At 42.1% G+C, this 21,612-nt stretch overlaps 1 protein-coding gene across 1 annotated transcript in view; it reads right to left on the bottom strand.

The window, feature by feature from the left end:
- LOC120563657 overlaps positions 1-21,612 on the bottom strand; it is an 82,785-nt gene that overhangs the window by 40,465 nt on the left and 20,708 nt on the right. Inside the window, exons 9-12 of the mRNA XM_039807998.1 lie at positions 11,093-11,263; positions 10,579-10,749; positions 7,114-7,284; positions 6,055-6,225 (exon numbers count right to left, since the gene is read on the bottom strand). Coding sequence (XP_039663932.1) covers positions 6,055-6,225; positions 7,114-7,284; positions 10,579-10,749; positions 11,093-11,263 — 684 coding nt within the window. The remainder of the gene's footprint in view (positions 1-6,054; positions 6,226-7,113; positions 7,285-10,578; positions 10,750-11,092; positions 11,264-21,612) is intronic.

The raw sequence follows: 21,612 nt of genomic DNA, 5'->3' as shown, positions 1-21,612 counted from the left end.
CTGAAGTTGTACTATGCCCTTTTCTAAAACCAGATTGGAAGTCAGATAAAATATGACAAAAAAAAAATTCTTTAAAAAAAATTCTAATTTCTGATCAGCTAAAATTCTTTAGCTGATCACTAACAAGTGATTCTAGAACCTTGACCAGGACACACAGTTTGGAGATTGGTCTGTAGTTATTTAAGATCGAAGGGTCACCACATTTTAGCATGGGAACCACAAAGGCAGATTTCCAAATGGGAGGGATGTCATTTGTGTTCAAGCACAGATTAAAAATATTGGTTAAGGGCACGGTTATAAAATTCCCTGCTAGCTTTAAAAAGTATGGATCCAGTTTATCAGGACCAGTGGATTTAGTTGTGTCCAAGTGCTTGAGGGCTTTAATTACTTCTGAAGCAGTGATAGGACTAAAACTAAAAGACTGGCTAGGAGGATTTAGATCAACAGTCTCAACTGTAGAGGAATAGTCATGCTGGGGACTGACTGAATCAAATAAAAATCCTGAGGCGATGAAATGTTCGTTGAAACAGTCAAGCATTTTGGCCTTGTCAGTGATTTTTTGAGAGTCCATCACAATACTTTTGGGAAACTCTAGGCCTTTACTGTTTTCTGTTAGTGTTTTGATAGTTTTCCAAAATTTTGACGGGTTATTGAGGTTATGAGTGGTTTGAGAAATAAAATGATCAGCTTTGGCTTTTCTAATTTTAAGAGTACATGCATTGCGCAGCTGTCTGAAGACCAGCCAGTCAGAGTCCTGATCTGGCTTTTGCCCATGCCACATTGCGCTCATGGAGGGTAATTGCTAAGTCAGATGAAAACCAAACACTGTCTCGGCCTTTGACTCTATATTTCTTTAACGGAGCATACTTATTAATTATATTGGTAAACCCCTCATAAAAAAGGCTCCAGGCACTTTCGATATCTGTACTGGTGTTAATTTTTTCCCAATCGTAATTTGATAAGTCATTAAGGAATTCTTGTTCTGAGAAGTGCTTCATGTTACGCTTGACTATAATGCGTGGTTTGGTTTTAGGAATTTTTGTATTTCTGACTGTTGCTACAACACAGTGGTCACTGATGTCGTTTGCAAATATGGAAGCAGTTGAGTACTTGTGAGGAGCATTAGTTAGAATCACGTCTATTAGGGATGATTTTTCCGGGTTTTTAAAATTTGGCCGTGTGGGACTGTCAACAATCTGAAAAAGATTTAATGAGTCACAGTAAGCTCTGAAATCATCAGATGCTGGTTGCAACCAGTTCCAGTTAAGATCTCCAAAGGCTACTAATTCCTTAGAGTTAAAATCTGAAAGGAGTTGCATTAAGGAGGGCAGAGCACTGCTGACAGCTGAAGGTGTCCTATAACAACCAACAACCGTTATATTAAGTGATTTAGAGACTTCGAGGTCCAAGGATAAGAATTCAAACTGTTTGACTATTGATTTTGACAGCAGTACATTAACTTGGTATTGATTTTTGATGTAGATTGCTACACCCCCACCTCTATTAGGGCGATCACTCCTAAAAACATTGTAACCACTAATATTAATTACTTTATCTGAAACCGAATTACTCAACCAGGTTTCAGACAAGACAAATACATCAGCGTCTGTAGAGTGAGCCCAGATGCGCAACATGTCCATTTTAGGAACAAGACTGCGTACGTTCAAATGAAAGAACCCAAGACCAGATCTTTCTTTAAAATCTGCCGGGGTATTAAAACTTATAGGCGTATCTGGGCCTGGGTTGGGCTGTACATTCCCTGACATCAACAATAATAAAACAATAAAAAATTTGTGCTTAAGAGATTTCTTGTACGGTTCGTTGCTTCTCTGTCCAAAATTTGAGTCTTGGAGCACACAAGAGATAGTGGTAAAGTTGTCGCATAAAAACATGGTACTGGACAAGCAGACCAAGTCAATAGAGTCAGAGGGGAAGAATAGGGGCAGAGGGAATGGTGCGACATTAAATGAACAGCCAGATGCGCACGTGCCCTTGTATGAATCACGGTATTGGGAACACTGGACCGGAGTAGCCATTCCAGTGGTAGGTGCCCCCAATAGGACATAAGAACAAAGAAAAAGAAAAACATAGAGAGGCCAGGAGCAACCACTTCTTTCTCTCCATGTCCGTCGCACCATCCAGACGTGGAAAGGCAAAATATTACGTGGGACCCGGGCAGCCAAGAAACAGGTCTAAGTGTGATCCAGGTCAGCGACTCAATCCAGTACGGGTTTTCCGTTTCTCCGTGGCAACCAACGATGTTGCGTGCCGTCACTCGTAAACAGGAAGCCCGGCGAGTTGAAGCAATGCTGCGGATAGAAGAGTTAAAATCAAGACCAGCCGCCTCTAAAACATCGGGCTCTATCTTAAAACCAGCAGTAAAAACGAGGACATGTTGTTGCTGGTGACTAAACCACTGATTATATATATTATTATATATATATATATATATATATATATATATATATATATATATATATATATATTTATTAGATGGCTTGCTTGAATTCTAACGTAGAATGCGGTCTGTTATTTTCTTGATAACAGACCGTTGCTAAGTATAACACACCGTTGCCATGCATAGCAGAGCATTGCCATGGACGCAGTTCTGTTCCCTCTGGAGGAGAGCTATCAATCGATCCGCTGAAAGAAGATTGTTTATAAAAAACGTGACCCCAACACGTAAATCTACATAACGTGAGGGTATCACGTTCTAATAGATTTAATTTCGTAATGCCATCACAAACTGACGTGAGACTGGGTTGGACTGCACTCACGGTACTCTGGGTGGCTCCACGTTAGCTCGTCCATTTTGTTGCCAAGGGACCGTACATTTCCCATAACAACAGAGGTGAGACAGGGCTTAAATTTTCTCCTCTCCATACTCCCGTCCCGTCTTGACCCTCCTCTATTCCCCCGACGTTGCTTCCCTCCTTTGCATCCCCGGTGTGATTTTCTCAGTTATCATCATTGCATGTCTTCTGTCCTCTATTCAAGAGATTATAGATACAAAAACACATTACTGCTGCAGTGTTTACCATTGCGTTGCCCTGTCTGCATACATTAGCCTAGCAGCTAGTTTCCTTGCGGTTTAATTTTAGCCTGCGTGCATGTTTTTGTAGCCTAAAACAGAGCAGCTTATATTGGTAGAGAGAGAAACAAGTTAGCAGCACAGGGAGAGCAGCAGTCAGCTGGAAAAACTCCAAACCAGAGAGGATAGGAGAGGATGGGGAAGCCTGTCTACAAAGTAATCATTTACAACTGTCGGGAGGTGCAGCTCACGTATGTGATGACCACAGGACGTCATGTAGAGTTCTTTATGCGCTTGCATAACTGCAGCGTGAAACCAAACAGGCTTAAATACCAACAAATGAACATTGGTGGCCCATTTAGCTCAGTTGGTAGAGCAGGTGCACATATATAGAGGTTTGCTTCTCGACGCAGCGGCCCAGGGGTTCAACTCCAACCTGTGGCCCTTTGCTGCATGGCAAATGATAAGCAATGATGTCACAAATGAGCGTATGACATCATCTAGTGACTTTTAGGAACTTTTGGAATTATGGTTAGCTACTGTCATAGGAAAAGACATGGCAACACTGGGCATGTTCCTCTGTGTCCCCCACCCACGTCTCCAGTATATTCTGCTTTTACGTTTTACAGGGAGGAGTAATCTCTCAGCTGGTAGCTGGTGCTCAGATACCCTCTGACTTCTGATTGAAGAGTTTTGAGCGTCGAGTCCTTAAAGAGAGAAGAGTCATGATGAATTTAAGGTCACTTTCACACCTGTAGTTCAGATCATTTGGTCCGGCCAGAAGGAGGAAAATTATCCATTGCTGTCTTTTAGTTCTGATCCAGTTCATGTTCTAATATATCCTTTAGACACCGCAAGTGTCTGCAGTTTGTAACTATAGTTCTTCTGTAAATCAGACAGCAGCTTCAGACCTGATTCTCCTGGATCACTGTAGTCCAGCGTCAGTTCTCTGAGGTGTGAAGGGTTCGACTTCAGAGCCGAGGCCAGAGACTTATAGCAGCTCTCTGTGCAGTATGACAACCTGAGAGAGAAACACATCGGTTTAATACCACACTAATACAAACACTGTCAGGTGTTAAAATAAATATCTAGTCTTTATTATCTCTCCTCTGGTGGTTTCATTTTATTGGGTCTTCAAATATCCAAACATAAGTCAGAAATCTGAGTGTAACAGACTGTCATCATCAGCAGCTTTTTCCACATCAGGTTGAAGATTAAAATAAAACCTTTTTCTCTCTTTTGGAGATCTGGAGACCGTCGAGATGATTTATTACATGAGGTCTTGACTGTTGTAACCATTTTGCCTGCAGCTGGTTTAACATGTAACAGTGAGACTCCTTACTGGTACCAAGAACAGCCAACGATGGGACCATTAACCCTGTCCACTATAAATACAGCTTTAGTGGGCTTGTCTGGCACGTAACCGCCTATAAAACAATGAATTGGAGATTTTAAACTTAATTTTGAGTACAGATTAAACAAACCAGTTGATAGTGGATTTTGTTCCCTTTGGACAGAGCCAGCTAGCAGTGTTCCAACCTTTTTGCTAAGCTAAGTGACTATAGCTTTATATTTAGCGTACAGACATGAGACTGGTATCAGTATGAACATCTGACTCTCAGAGAGAAAAAAAGCATATTCTACAAAATGTCAAACTGTTCCTTTAAACAACCATAATACTCTGACTTATTGGCTGCTACTTGAGTTGTATCGAACAGTAAATGTTTTACTTAACTGTACTGTGCTAGGATGAAGCGCCAGATTGAAACATGTTAGCAGTCTATGGGCCCTATCTTGCACCCAGCGCAATTGCCTTTGTACACCGACGCATGTATCATTCCTATTTTACACCTGACGCACAGCGGACTTTTCCCTCCACAGATGCACGTCGGTAAATTAGGGAATGTATTTGCGCTCCCGGGGCGGTTCAGCGAAAAGAGGAGGCGTGTTCAGGCGCAAATGTTCCCTGGTGCTATTTTGCAGTTTCAGAAAACAATTCCGCCACAGACCAGGAAAAGCCTGGTCTAAAGTCAGTGGTGCTAGTCTAAAGTCAGTGGCGCGTTATTCAGATGCTATTTTAGGCGTGCATGCTTGGCCATAATGTAGTGTGCGCACAACGCGCATACACTTTGCTACTCTCATAAACACGGACGCAGCAGTTCCCATTTTTGCAAACCATAATTACAAGGAAAAATATTACTTAAAATGCGCTTCAGGTGTTTGGATAGGTCAGGAGACACTTTACAGTACAGTCCTCAAAAAGTCGCAGCATTCTTTGTGGCTTGTTGTGTTTTACACATTTCCATGAATCATGGATGTGTTGATGACATAAATGAGGAAATATTGAATATAGGACTTAATGAGACGTGATGTTGGACTACGGTGGGTTTGGACACTCCGGCGGGATCTGGTCCGGGAGTGGAAATGCGCTCCTGGTGGAGTGGGTGGATGGAGATGGAGTGGGGGGAAGAGGAAGGGGCACAACTGGAGCAAGTGGTGCGTTTGGAGGCCCATGCTCCATGGCTGCAGCAATCCTCTCCAGACTGTGGAGATGCGCCCGAGAGGCCGCAGCAACATCGCCACCCGGTCAAGACGGGCATTTATTACTTTGCCACATCTCAGACAGCTCCCGCTGGCGTGCGCCAGGCTAATCCACTCTCATTATAGCAATCCGCCATGGAACAAGCGTCATTGCTCTTAAAGGGAATGTGAGATAATGCTCTGATTGGTTTATTGCAGTTGCTACCAAACCACACCAAGCTACTTCAGACCAACCCATTTTAGATTTGCGTCGGGTACAAGAGTCATTTATCCCGCCAGTATCATAGCAACAGCGCCCGAGACCTGCCCACAAAGCTACTTGCGTTTCACTTTTGATACTTGCATTTCAGATCGTTAAAATAGGGCCCTGAGTCTGACTACCACTGAAATGGTCTTAAATTAAAAACTAGATACATTATATTATTCACAGAACAGGTGTCCAGGGAAGAAAGAATTACAGAAAACTATCTGAGAAGACTCACCTCAGTATCTCCAGTCTACACTGGGGTTTCCTCAGCCAATCAGAGAGCAGCTCCACCCCCTGGTCCTTCAGGTAGTTGGAGCTCAGGTTGAGTTCTCTGAGATCAGTTGAGCCACTGAGGGCAAAGGTCAAAGACCGGCAGCTGGCTGCTGTTAACATGCAGTATCTCAGGCTGGAAGGAGACATTTAAACACAGTTTTCAGATTAGAGTTTGTTTTGTGTTCTAACTTTTTGTGGAAGAAAACAAATACAAAATATAATAATATAATAAATGTTGTATAACAACTACAATGTAGCTGTGAGCAGATTTGTTAACATCTATAACTCCTCCTGTGGAGACCAAGGGGAGGCTGCTGTAGAAACAGATTATTAATGACAACACAAATATCCTTATATGTGAGTACAACAATTATATTGTGTTATAAACCATTCATGTATTAATAATGTAAATACACTTTTAGTGTGAAAATTGCCTCAAATGCCTGAAAACTGTCTGAACACCTGAATGTGTGACAACATTTTATCACTTTTATTCAAAGTGTGATAACGACCACAATACTCACTCCAGTGTCTCCAGTCGACAAAGTGTCTCTGCCAAGAACTCAGAAAGGTTTTTGACATCACTGTCTCCAAGGTTATATATACGGTACCAGTCAAAATTTGGACACACCATCTCAATCAATGGTTTTAATTCATTTGTATTATTTCCTACATTGTAGATTCATATTAAAGACATCAAAACTATGAAGGAACACATTTGGAATGATATAGTGAACAAAAAGTGTTAAACGAAACAGAATATGTTTTATATTTTAGATTCTTCAAAGTAGCCACCTTTTGCTTTGATGACAGCTTTGCTGAAAACGGTTTTAACTTAAAGGAGGTAACATGCTGTGGCAGCCCCAGACCCTGACCTTTGACCCAGTGGCTGAGCTGCAGCTGCAGTCTGAGTCTGACTAACACTGAAATTATCTAAAATTAAAAACTAGATAAATTATATTATTCACAGAACAGGTGTCCAGGGAAGAAATAATTAGAAAAACTGTCTGAGAAGTCTCACCTCAGTATCTCCAGTCTACACTGGGGTTTCCTCAGCCAATCAGAGAGCAGCTCCACCCCCTGGTCCTTCAGGTTGTTGTGGCTCAGGTTGAGTTCTCTGAGAGCAGAGGAGCTGCTGAGGGCAAAGGTCAGAGACTGGCAGCTGGTTGCTGTTAACCTGCAGTATCTCAGGCTGGAAGGAGACATTTAAACACAGTTTTAAGATCAGACTTCTCTCATCTGAGAAGATTTCTGTCATTCAAACAACTCTGATTTGTAGTTTAAAACTTGTACTGCCAATTTCATAAAATCTTGGGTTTTATTCGGGCTTGAGTCTATAAATACAGTTAATGGATAAAGTCACGGAGAACTGAAGGCTCGGTTAGCAAAGATTAGCTCTGATTAGTGCTTAGCTCTAGTCGGCTCCGATTAGCTCCTTTATAAAGATATGGAGCGGAGGAGACTGCCGTGGAGAGGGGTCACAACCAGACTCTGATAAATGATGTTCGGGGAGCTTTCACAGCGGTGTGGCTGCGGTGTTTCTACGTTTTTTTGAGGAGCCTACAGTTAACCCACGGCAAGACCACCAGCAGCATGCTACTGCTTATGTAACAATAGCTTCTGAGCCTGAAGTGCAACGCCATCATGACTCATGCACACAGCGCGACACTTCACGAGGGGGAGGGGCTGGAGGCAGCTGGTCTGGGTGTGCTGAAAAATACACCATTGTTTGAAAAAAAAATTAATTCAGATTGTATCTACCTGGGCGGTGCATCAAAGTACAACCTATTTATGGGAAACACTGCAGTGATTACTGTCGTGTCCTGTTGAGTAACGAGACAATGACTACGTTTACATGCAGCCAATAACCCGTTCAAAACCAGAATATTAGCAATAACCCGGTCGCGCACGGCCATGTAAACACCGGCAAAAACCCGAATATGCTCATATTCCGGTTTTTAAAAACCTGAATATGCTACCTGGGTTACCCCTTTTCTAACCCGAAATTTTGGTCATGTAAACGCGTATTGGCATATCCCCATCAAAAGGAACATTGATTTGTGTTCTATGCATGTTCTTTTCGCAAGGAATCTTGGTCTTTTGAGTAGAGGAACTTCTTGTATGCGCCAGAAAACATAGTTATAATAATAATTATATACTATAATAATATAGTTACAGTGCCTTGCGAAAGTATTCGGCCCCCTTGAACTTTTCGACCTTTTGCCACATATCAGGCTTCAAACATAAAGATATAAAACTGTAATTTTTTGTGAAGAATCAACAACAAGTGGGACACAATCATGAAGTGGAACGAAATTTATTGGATATTTCAAACCTTTTTAACAAATAAAAAACTGAAAAATTGGGTGTGCAAAATTATTCAGCCCCCTTCAGTTAATACTTTGTAGCGCCACCTTTTGCTGCGATTACAGCTGTAAGTCGCTTGGGGTATGTCTCTATCAGTTTTGCACATCGAGAGACTGACAGTTTTGCCCATTCCTCCTTGCAAAACAGCTCTAGCTCAGTGAGGTTGGATGGAGAGCGTTTGTGAACAGCAGTTTTCAGTTCTTTCCACAGATTCTCGATTGGATTCAGGTCTGGACTTTGACTTGGCCCTTCTAACACCTGGATATGTTTATTTGTGAACCATTCCATTGTAGATTTTGCTTTATGTTTTGGATCATTGTCTTGTTGGAAGACAAATCTCCGTCCCAGTCTCAGGTCTTTTGCAGACTCCATCAGGTTTTCTTCCAGAATGGTCCTGTATTTGGCTCCATCCATCTTCCCATCAATTTTAACCATCTTCCCTGTCCCTGCTGAAGAAAAGCAGACCCAAACCATGATGCTGCCACCACCATGTTTGACAGTGGGGATGGTGTGTTCAGGGTGTTGAGCTGTGTTGCTTTTACGCCAAACATAATGTTTTGCATTGTTGCCAAAAAGTTCGATTTTGGTTTCATCTGACCAGAGCACCTTCTTCCACATGTTTGGTCTCCCAGGTGGCTTGTGGCAAACTTTAAACGACACTTTTTATGGATATCTTTAAGAAATGGCTTTCTTCTTGCCACTCTTCCATAAAGGCCAGATTTATGCAGTATACGACTGATTGTTGTCCTATGGACAGAGTCTCCCACCTCAGCTGTAGATCTCTGCAGTTCATCCAGAGTGATCATGGGCCTCTTGGCTGCATCTCTGATCAGTCTTCTCCTTGTATGAGCTGAAAGTTTAGAGGGATGGCCGGGTCTTCGTAGATTTGCAGTGGTCTGATACTCCTTCCATTTCAATATTATCGCTTGCACAGTGCTCCTTGGGATGTTTAAAGCTTGGGAAATCTTTTTGTATCCAAATCCGGCTTTAAACTTCTCCACAACAGCATCTCGGACCTGCCTGGTGTGTTCCTTGTTCTTCATGATGCTCTCTGTGCTTTAAACGGACATCTGAGACTATCACAGAGCAGGTGCATTTATACGGAGACTTGATTACACACAGGTGGATTCTATTTATCATCATTAGTCATTTAGGTCAACATTGGATTATTCAGAGATCCTCACTGAACTTCTGGAGAGAGTTTGCTGCACTGAAAGTAAAGGGGCTGAATAATTTTGCACGCCCAATTTTTCAGTTTTTTATTTCTTAAAAAAGTTTGAAATATCCAATAAATTTCGTTCCACTTCATGATAGTGTCCCACTTGTTGTTGATTCTTCACAAAAAATTAAAGTTTTATATCTTTATGTTTGAAGCCTGAAATGTGGCAAAAGGTCGAAAAGTTCAAGGGGGCCGAATACTTTCGCAAGGCACTGTATATGTCAATGCAGAAAACCTGCGCGCAGTATACCGGAAGTAAACAAGAAGTAGAGGTAAACATGGCGAGACGCAGCACAGCACCACACTTTTGGAGCGAGGAGGAAACTAATTTCTTTATTAGTGTGGTGAAAACCATGAATATAATGTCTTTTGTTGACGGCAGAAAGTACTGAGATAGTGAGATTTATAAGAAGGTGACCGAAAAGTTATTGCGTCTTAAGGTTGTCCGTAGGCTACGTCCAGACGCTAACCGTGCGTTGCCGTTTACGTCGGGATATCGCCAATTGATTACAAATTCCATGTAGGAGTAACTCTCTCTGCTCACGCATGTAAACGGGTTATTCCGAATGTTTCAGAAACCCGAATAGTGACCTTAACCCGACCATAACCCGAAAATTGACAGCTTGTAAACGTAGTCAATAATGTTAGAAGTTACTGGATGTAACTCCAGCTCTATGAATCTGTGTGTGTAGCTCACTGTCGTTCTGCATCACACAGTGAATGAAAGAATGTAAACACAGTCACTGTGGGGAATATAAAGCATCACACAGCCTGATCAGGAACAACAGATACTCCAAAATAGAAATAGGTGATCGTAGGTGAAAGTAGATAAATTATATTTGTTGCAGAACAGGTGTCCAGGGATGAAAGAATTACAGAAAACTGTCTGAGAAGTGTCACCTCAGTATCTCTAGTCTACGCGGGGATTTCCTTAGCCAATCAGAGAGCAGGTTCACCCCCTGGTCCTTCAGGTCGTTGTGGCTCAGGTTGAGTTCTCTGAGAGCAGAGGAGTCGATGAGGGCAGAGGTCAAAGACCTGCAGCTGGCTGCTGTTAACCTGCAACTGCTCAGGCTGGAAGGAGACATTTAAACACAGTTTTCAGATTACAGTTTGTTTGGGGTTCTAACTTTTTGTGGAAGAGACTAAATAAACTTAGCACAAAAAGTAAAGAAATTTGTGTTTGGTATTTTATTTCTCTGTGGTAACAATGCTTTTTGGCAATACATCATATACAGTTGGAAAGCCTGTTTAGTTCCCTTTCAAATGGTGCCCCATTTGTAAGGTACATGCATTTGTGGGATGAGCAGCAGTGCTGATTATGTTGGTTGCGCCCATGAAAAATTTGCCAAATCTTTTCTGCCAATGCCAAACACCTTATTCTGCAATGGAAGACAGAATTACAGAAAAGTCACACCTCAGTATCTCCAGTCTACACTGCGGTTTCCTCAGCCAATCAGAAAGCAGCTCCACCCCCTGGTCCTTCAGGTTGTTGGAGCTCAGGTTGAGTTCTTTAAGATCAGAGGAGCCACTGAGGGCAAAGGTCAAAGACTGGCAGCTGGCTGCTGTTAACCTGCAGTATCTCAGGCTGGAAGGAGACATTTAAACAGTTTTCAGATCAGAGTTTGTTTTGTGTTCTAACTTTTTGTGGAAGAAAATATTTATGAAACAAATACTGCCACTAATAATGCCCGAAATGATACCAAACTTCTACACTAGTACAAATAAGTTATGCATTCATAAAACGATGGATTGGAAAGTTTGTAAGTACACCAGAAGTTTATGTAAATAACACTTGCCTGTTGGCTTTTCGTCTCTGCTGCTGCTGCTGCTTGAGTGCTTAGGGCCGTCTACAGATTACAACACCGAAAAGAGATACAACAAAAATATTTCTTAATTTAATGATTAAATAAGGTAATGTCTCCAAACTTACCTCAATTATAACTTGTCTCCTGCTAGTTATACTACAGCATTTAAAAAAAAAAAAAAAGAGTTAAATTAATAAATATTTTTATCTCTTTTCGGTGTTGTAATTTGTAGATGTCCCTAAGCACTCGTCTTACTGCTGCCAGCGGCAGCAACAACAACAGCAGAGAGCAGAAGCCAGAAGGCAAGTGTTATTTACATAAACTTCTGGTGTACTTACAAACTTTCCAATCCAGCGTTTTATGAGTACATAACCTATTTGTACTAGTGTAGAAGTTTAGTATCATTTCGGGCATTATTAGTGAGGTCATTTACGAGATACAAGCCTGGATCCATTAGCCCCTGCACTAAGCTATTCAGCTGATAACACTAACTAGTCCAATATTCGACCCAGGTGAAAAAAGCTTCCAGGGGGGTTGGGCGGGGCTCCTGTACCGGTCTCCAGTGCATGTTTTACCTCACCTGCTCAAGCCTGTATACCTGTGAATGTCACCTAGTTGTCCTGTCTCTGCCTTAACCAGGGCTCGACACAAGCAATGGCCCGATGGCCCGGGGCCAGTAAAAACGTATGTCGGGCTGGTTGATTGGCCAGTCACAGTACCAACGTCATACAGAGTGGCACGAAGCGTGTAAATGTTAACATTTCACATTTTCACCTCAGGTAATTTATAAACAATTCATTTGGATACAAGCGTTGCATTTTGGAAGATAGATTGGATTCTGAACAGCGATGTCCGCGCTGCGCGCACACACACAGCAGGGCCGAGGTGTGTGCGTTCACGCAGCACATGTAACTGAATGGAAACGTTACCGAGGATTATTTACCGCCGATGGCACAGATGAACTAACGTTACACTCGTTACTGTAAGTAGCCTAGCCTACAATAAAACCTCCATGATTAAAGAGTCAATACTTATCAATAACCCACCTACCTGTTGTACAGGCATAATCATGTAGAAAGCGATATTTCAGTCTGCTCTGTCGCGCTGTCCACTCGTCCAACCGCGCGCTGTGCAAACACAGCTCTACTCTGCAAATAGCAACTTTACAAACGAGCTAAAATGAAAGATGTCAGTTTGTAGTCTAACGGTTTATCTTAATTTGCAACCAATCTTGAACTTTGGACAAACTCTTGTAAATGTAGCTGCTGTCTAAACGAGCCATCCTTTCCGCTGGAGCGGTAAACCTATGGATGTATTATAAGACCAAAACAAATACATGTGGCTACTTAATATGCACGTGGAATGACGTCGCGGTTCTTCATTCTTGATGATGTTGCTGGTTGTGTCATTTAGCAACAACATTGTCTTATTTCAAATGAGGCCTACAGGACGAATGCTAGCCTGCTTATCAGTCCATTCATCATTACAGCTGCTGTTTTCCACAACTTTTCACTTCAGGCTCTGTGACAGTGACATGTTTACCTGACAACAGGCCTTTCTTTCTGTAAGCATTCTCCACCAATCAGGACACTGATTACGTTTCAGTAATCAAGACTTTAACCATCACTCCTCAGTGAACTGCCCCCTAATCTGAGATTATTTTCTAGTTAAGTAGCCTATCTAGTTATCATTATGGATTTTCCATGTTTTTAGGGGGTTGCTTACACTAATACATGTATGTGAAAAAAATATAGCATTAATTTAGTAAGAAAGTGAAAATATCAAACAAGGAGATGCGTATTAGGTATAATTTTATTTTCTTTATTTGAAAGTCTGGCACCCGGAGTGTCTGCTTAAAAAAATTCTGGCCCTTGGAAAAATGTAGTTGATGACCCCTGGTCTAGCTTTACTGCTAATGGACCATTTTTACAGCAGACATGTTGACTTGTCATAGTAGGAAAAGCACAGCTGAAACTGATAACCTTAACGATGGCTCAATTCCATCAAGTGTCCCAGGAAGATATTTCAGTGAGTCAGCATGCACAATACCAGGACCTCTCCTAAGTGGAATGCAGCCATCATTAATGGTTTAATACCAGGACCTCTCCTAAGTGGAATGCAGCCATCATTAATGGTTTAATACCAGGACCTCTCCTAAGTGGAATGCAGCCATCATTAATGGTTTAATACCAGGACCTCTCCTAAGTGGAATGCAGCCATCAGTAATGGTTTAATACCAGGGTCTCTCCTAAGTGGAATACAGCCATCAGTAATGGTTTAATACCAGGACCTCTCCTAAGTGGAATGCAGCCATCAGTAATGGTTTAATACCAGGGTCTCTCCTAAGTGGAATGCAGCCATCAGTAATGGTTTAATACCAGGACCTCTCCTAAGTGGAATGCACCCATCATTAATGGTTTTGAACACACCTGTGCTTTTCCTACTATGACATGTCAATGTCTGCCGTGAAAAACGTTTATGGCACAACATACAGTGGCAGTGGCTAGCTGGGTTATAACCATTTTCTGAAGCTTCATAGTAGGTGCGATGTATATTTTCCTGCGTTTTTTTGTCCTTTGCCAATCACACCTATGATATTTATTTCAGGGCCAGTAAAAATGTAGAAGGGGCCAGCAAAACTCTGATCTACTGGCCCCGGGGCCAGTGGGGATTTTTTTTTATGTTGAGCCCTGCTTAACATAACTTCAGTTCCCATAGAAAATTAAAATAATGACCCATGAATATGAAACTTAAGCTTGATAGCTTAATCAAATATATTTGTGACATTAATACTGGTGGTTACAATCAAAATAAAATAAATAAATTAAATAATATACTAAAGTGCAAATATAAATGTTGCACTCTAGAATCTTTGGTCCTGTGCCAGCGACAAGACATTGGAATAGAACATCATTGGTAATTTCTATGAAAACTTGTAAAACAACGTAGCTAATATTAAAGAAATGTAACAAAGTTTTGAACATACCAACCCGTTCTCATTCCGAACTCGTAAAATAAGTACGTTTGGGCAGTGTCCTTCAGCGTCTGATGCGACGAAAAAGGCACCCTTCGGCGTATTTGTGGAACGTACTGGGGAGAGCCGCAGTTGGATGAGATTTAGTGAGTGGTATGTAAGGGGAAATTGTTGCGTAAGGACGGCGGATGGGTAAAACACCGGACTTTCACTCAGGAGACTCGGGTTCGCGCCCCGCGTGTGGCGTTTTGTTTCCCCGTATCCGGCGTGTGTTTCCCGGCTTTTGAGGCGTCCTTTCCCCGTTGTTTTTCTCCTAAACCCAACCTCCGCGATTCCGTTATTGTCGCGCATCACCCGCGGTGTGCTCCGGCTTTTGAGGCATCCTTTCCCCGTTGTTTTTCTTTTGTTTGCCCCGCTTCACGGCGTGTGTTTCCGGTTTTTGGCGTGCGCCCTTTCCCCGTTGTTTTTCTCCTAAACCCAACCTCCGCGATTCCGTTATTGTCGCGCATCACCCGTCCCGACCAAGCACGTCAAAAGGGACGAAAAAGGGACGGCAATAGTGGCGACCAAGCACGTTTAACATGAGACGCTAAAGGAGACTTTTAACGTCAAATAAGAACGAGAAAGGCTCCTGACCGAACGTCCTTATTTTACGAGTTGGGTGTGAGAATGTGTTGAACATACAGACATTGAGCACCATACCTCCAAGTCCTCTCCTACATCAACTTCTGCACGGACATTGCAACATCAAATAAGCAAATTAAAGTGCTCCCCAACCAGAAGGTTTAACAACAGGGTGAGGGAGTTGCTCAAACACAGCGCTGAAATCAGGGAACAGGGAGGAGTACAGGAGGGCAAGGGTCAACCTACACAAAGGCATCACATCTGCAAAGTGGAAATACATACAATGCATTGAGGACAACTTCAATGACAACAACACCCGTGCAATGTGGCAGGGTGTAAGGAACATTACTGGCCACAAACAGAGCAACAGTAACCCCACCTCAACTGACCCCTCTCTCCCAGACCAGCTAAACACCTTCTTCGCCTGTTTTGAAGACTCCAGCTCCAGCTCCAACAGGGGACCGGACCCATATACAAGCACCACCTCTCCAGAGAGCGATCGGCCACTCACTCTTTTGACCTACCAGGTAAAGAGAGCACTACACAACATCACCTGAAACAAAGCAACGGGGCCTGATGGAGTTCCAGGACAAGTGCTAAAGGAATGCAGTGAACAGCTCGCTTCAGTATTCATATGCATTCTCTACAGTAAGCCACAGTCCCCACCTGTCTGAAAACCACCACCATAATCTCTGTACCCAAAACCTCAGCCATCACAAGCCTGAATGATTACTGGCCGGTGGCTCTCATGCCTGTGATCATGAAATGCTTTGAGAAACTGGTACTGTCCCACATTAAGGCCTGCATCCCTCCTGACCTCGATCAGCACAGATCCACTGATGATGCCCTCTCCATACCACTGCACACAGTCCTCACACACCTGGAAACCCCGAACATAGGATGCTATTCATTGACTACAGCTCTGCATTCAACTCCATCAAACCAGACCAATTGATTAACAAACTACAAACACTGGGTCTGGCAGACCTTCTCTGCCAGTGGATTAAAGACTTACTCAACTATAGACCCCAGTGCGTTAGGATCTGCCATCACACCTCCTCTAGCATTATTCTCAACACCGGCGTCCCCCAGGGTAGTCCAGCCCCCCTACTCACTCTTCACCCACGACTGCACTAACTCCCACAACTCCAACACCAGGGTTTCCCGCAATACTTTGCAGCTAAGGCGGCCGCCTAAGCAACACAAGCCTGCCGCCTTAACTATGTCATCAAAAATAAAATGTATATAAGCAATAGCCGCCATGTTACTCCTCCTGTTTTCTCCCTCATAGGGCTGGGCACCGAACGTTGATACTTTTATGGCACTGACCAAAAATACTGCCAGACCCTGTCAGCATGGTGCAGGGACAACGACCTCAACCTCAACACCAAGAAAACAAAACAAAAGAAATTAAAGCTGCAAGCAGCGTTGGACTGGCCCATACACCTACTTCCACGTCTGGGTTAATGGCGGACGCCGCTCCTTGCGACCATTCATTTGCATGGCACTCAGACACTGCAAATCATCACCAATGAAAAGGGAACTCTCTGCTGAGTTCAATGATACCTCACACAAGAGTTTACGAGAAACAGGTCACTAGTTATGAAAGGGGCGTGGCTTAAGCATAGGGGGTGGGCCAAACCATAACCAATGACAAAGGAACTCTCTGCTGAGTTCAATGATTTATTGTACAATAGTGTACATAAAATGGATCACTAGTTATAAAAAGGGGCGTGGCTAAGGCATACGGGGCGGGTCAAACCATGACCATTGAAGAAGGAACTCTCTGCTGAGTTCAAAGATACCTCACACAATAGTCTACTTAAGGTAGACTATTGTATACGGTGCAGATGTCATAAAATGGGGCGTGGTCTGAGTACATGGGCGTGGTTAAAATGTAGGGGCCAGCTCAATATCACATTTGGACCACACATTATAAGTTTCATGTAAATTGTCATATAAGGCTGCTTTCCTGTTGCCAGCAGGGGGCGCTATGATCAAAAGTCAATATAGGCTAAAAGATGTCCTCAGGCATGGACTCTTGTTGATTGTGAGACATTTCGGCCAAATTGGACAATGTACACTTAAGTTACAACAACTTCTTTGTTCATCCATAAATGCTCAAAATGGCCGCCACGCCACGCCCACACAATTGGACAAAAACTCAAGATTTTCATAACTTTTCATCGTAAAGTTCTTGAGATGGAACAAAACTAATTTTAAGTTGATGGGATGAAATCTCTAGGAGAAGATTGTTAAAGTGTAGCACCTTTACTTTAAGGCCTACTTCTTGTTGCCACTAGGGAGCGCTATAACATTGAGTCAATATCGGCCTGTAGATGTCCTCAGGGTTGGACTCTTTTGGGCAGATATGACATGTATACTAAAACAACTTCTTCGTTCATCGATAAATGCTCAAAAAAAACAGTTAACTAAGGTGTCTATTTATCATTTCTTAATGCAGTAAAAAGCCTTGACTAACTATTAATAACAGTTATACCATGGTCTGGGTGAATACTCGATTCTGATTGGCTGCAGGGTGTCCATTAAGAAGTGATGTAGGACCCCTACTAAAGGAGTTCGGTGAAACTGACTGTTTACTGTTCTAAATGAATGCGCTACATTAAATCAATAAGGAAATGTGGATTTATTATTTCCAACTCGTCCTCTGAACACCACAGGATGGCGCTAAAACACAGGCTGCAAGAAGTAAGTTCTACTGGCCCTCTGGACTGACTCAGTTTCACAGAGAATAACGTTATCTCACATCCCGTTCGCTGTTCAGCTCGCTGCTTCAGGCTGCGCCGCTGCAGCCGACAGTAACGTTACACATCGCGGATCAAATTCTTTGTAAAAGTCGTTATATTATTTTGGGGACAATGACATGGCTGGATAGCGAGCTTGTCTTGTTGTTCAACATACTGTCAAATTATTTTTACTGATTGCTAACTGTACACAATGTTATTGACTTTGGATCTTGCTAGCATAGCGTTAGCTTTCTGGCTCGTAGCTAAACTGAAGGGTTCTATCAGCTGAGCGGACTATATAAATATCTCCGGTTGCTAAGGGAGGCAAGTCGTATCTAAGGTTCTTCCTAATTCCTGGTGGAGAGAACAACTTTTGCATTGCATAAGAACCTGATGGATGGGAATGATTGGTCCAGGTATTAGTCAAACCGTCAGGCGTAACCAGGGAAACGGAGTTATTGTTTGGATAAACTTTAGATTTCGATTTTAAAACTAATTAAAATATGAACTAATGTTTTAAAAATGTGTTATTTGGCAAATGACCATGGTATAAGCGGGTGGACATTAATACCTGACAACGGACACCTCGTCGGCATTAACCCTTACTTAACTAAGGTGTCTATTTTACCATTAGTTAATGCAGTAACAGTCATCACTTGCCAGTTAATCATACAATATACATTAGGTAAATGTTAACAATAGTCTCTTAATACCAAGTAAACCATTAGCTGATGTTAATTAAATTAAGTCGGTAAAACAATGATTCACAGTTTATTAGTACTCTTTGACACATTAGTGAAACATTGTCAATGTGAAATCAAATCTTCATGACAACCTTCTGTTATGCACACATATTCAAAATGTAAACAAGGTTTTCATTTGATTCTGAGTTTGACTCAGTCAGTTCTCATCTTTCTTTCCACTGAAGACTCAAAGCTATAACAGTTTGAGTCCTGTATGGAGATTATGAATCTTAGAATATGAATGCATTGATGTATTTGACAGCCAGCAATCACAGCATTCACATGTTTGTTTATGTAAATCACAGTATACTATGAACCATAAATAATCATTATCATAGTGTAGCCTCCCCGGCTGAAAGATGGTCTGGCTCTCTTTAACTAACCCCGGATTTCCACCAGATGCGGAACAGCTCCGAAACGGCGGCCGAGTCATTAGGTTTCCATTAAAGTCAGTGTGTGTATTTCCACTGGCTGCATAACGGCTGCGTTCCGACTCCGGCACAGCTCCAGCGGTCCGCAGCCCTCCGGAGCAGATACGCAGAGCTTCTATTTTTGCCGGACGCTAGAGAGCTCCGCAGCAACTCAGCACAGGGCAGATAGTGCGGGACAGGAAGTCGAGCACAGAAACAAAATAAACATCCGGTTAATTTTCAAAATAAAATACACCGTGCTCACGGCGGATCATATCTCCCTGCACTACACCTTGAAAACACAGCTCAGAGCTGTTTCCCCTCTACTCCTCTGGATGGAAACTAACTGGTGTTGGTTTTGTGGTTCTATTCTACGTGAATTCGCGAGAACTTGTGGGTCCTCGTGACTACAGCTGTCAGTCATGGCCGCAGCCGTGCCGCAACAAATCCGGACCTGGTGGGTATTGACGGACGGCGGAGCACGTAGCAGACACGCAGCGGATCAGGTCCGCAGCCGTTATGCATCCAGTGGAAATCCGGAGTAATGGTTCAACAAGACTTCATTTTCCCTTTGCAGTTTCAAACATGCCTTGAACACATTGCATCTAACCACTGCAAGAGCTGAGAAAACAAAGAAAACTAAATACTTAAATATATCCATCCTTTTTTCATTTTAACCCCTTTTACACATACATTATTGTAAATGACCCTTTGAGTGTTACTTCCCATTCGTATTCACTTGTTTTTCAGAAATCAACCTTAATTATAATGAAATATTCAATTAAATATGAAATTTTAATCTTCTGTCACATCCAATATACTGTAGTAATTGCATTTTTTTTTTTTAAGATTATTATTTTGGGGGCTTTTCCCTTTATTTGATAGTGACAGTGGATAGACAGTAAAGGTGGGAGAGAGATGGGGAATGACATGCAGCAAAGGGCAGGCTGGACTCGAACCTGGGCCGCTGCAAAGGACCTACATGGGGTGCACACTCTTACTGGGTGAGCTAGAGGTCGCCCCAGTAATTGCATTTCTATCTGTGAAGTTACAACTTTTTATGTAAACAGGCTCATTAGCCTGGTAATATTAACTGCAGGCTAATATGTTGACATGCTAGCTTTACTTACTCATCTCAAAGTCCGTAAAACTCTTAAACAGCATATCACAAAGTGACTCACAATACAAACAATATTAGAGGAAACAATGACCAACCTTATGCCCTTATCAGCCAGGTGCTAAATAAAATAAACATAAAACTTCTTGCTTGTATGAGCTGCACACTTGTGGGACCAACTATATACTTCCGGTTTCGATCTTTTCAAAATAAAAACACTTATGCTGGAAACTGCTATAGATTGTTAAATGAGTGAAACAAAATAATATGTGGGTCACTTAGAGCTAGCTTGGCTGTTAGGTTAGCTCTAACATAAGTTAATCGCAGAAAAATCTGCCAGAGAACAGGGTCATTTTGGTTACCTAAAGCTAGCTAACTTGCTAGCTAGCAGTTTTATTTTGAAAAGATCGAAACCGGTCCCGCCCCGAATGCTGTGATTGCTGGCTGTCAGATGCATCAAGTCAAGTCAAGTCAAAGTTTATTTATACAGCACTATTTATACAGACAAGCTGACCAATGTGCTTTACAGAGCAATAGAATATCACACGACAGACAAAACAAGAAAAATTAAAAACAAATTAAACACTATTAAAAGCAATTGAATAAAAGTGTGTTTTCAAGAGTGACTTGAAAACTGACAAGTCAGAAGCAGAACGAATATGAGAGGGCAAGCTATTCCATAGTGTCGGGCCAGCAATGGCAAAGGCACGATAACCTCTGTGTTTTAACCTGTACCGTGGTATGGATAAAAGTTTCTGTGTACCTGACCTAAGATCCCTGGAAGGAGTGTATTGCTCTAGGAGCTCCGATAAATAGGGGAGCTTGATTGTTAAGACATTTATAAACAAATAAAAGAATTTTAAAATCGACCCTAAAACGAACCGGCAACCAGTGAAGGGAAGCTAAAATTTGAGTGATGTGTTCGTATTCCGAATGCCTTTTAAAAGTCTCGCTGCCGCATTCTGGACTGTTTGAAGACGTGTTAAAGTTGTAGAATTTATTCCGTAATATAAAGCATTACAGTAGTCCAGTTGGGATGATAAAAATGCATGTATCACCCATTCAAAAGCTTGAGGACATAAAAACGGCTTAACTTTAGTCAGCATACGTAAATGAAAGAAACACGAACTAACAACAGAGTTAATTTGTTTATCCAATTTCAAAGAACTATCTATTGAAACACCAAGATTTTTCACACAAGTATTTGTAGGTATAGAGAGTGTAAACGCTTCAGGGATATGATTTAGGCTACTTTTAGGAGGACCAAAAAGTATAAGTTCCGTTTTATTATCATTTAATTTTAAGAAATTTGTAGACATCCACTTCTTTATTTCGTCTAGACAAGCCGACAGATGCTCAGGTGAGTTTTTTCCTACCCGTTTAATGGGAACATAAATCTGAATGTCATCTGCATAGCAATGAAACGACACATCGTATTTTTTAAATATGGATCCCAAAGGGAGCAAATAAAGAGAAAAGAGCGTAGGGGCCAGAATTGAGCCCTGAGGGACCCC

This window comes from Perca fluviatilis, chromosome 1 (assembly GCF_010015445.1).
Source record: "Perca fluviatilis chromosome 1, GENO_Pfluv_1.0, whole genome shotgun sequence".
Taxonomy (NCBI): Eukaryota; Metazoa; Chordata; class Actinopteri; order Perciformes; family Percidae; genus Perca; species Perca fluviatilis.
This window is presented reverse-complemented; position numbering and strand designations above follow the sequence as displayed.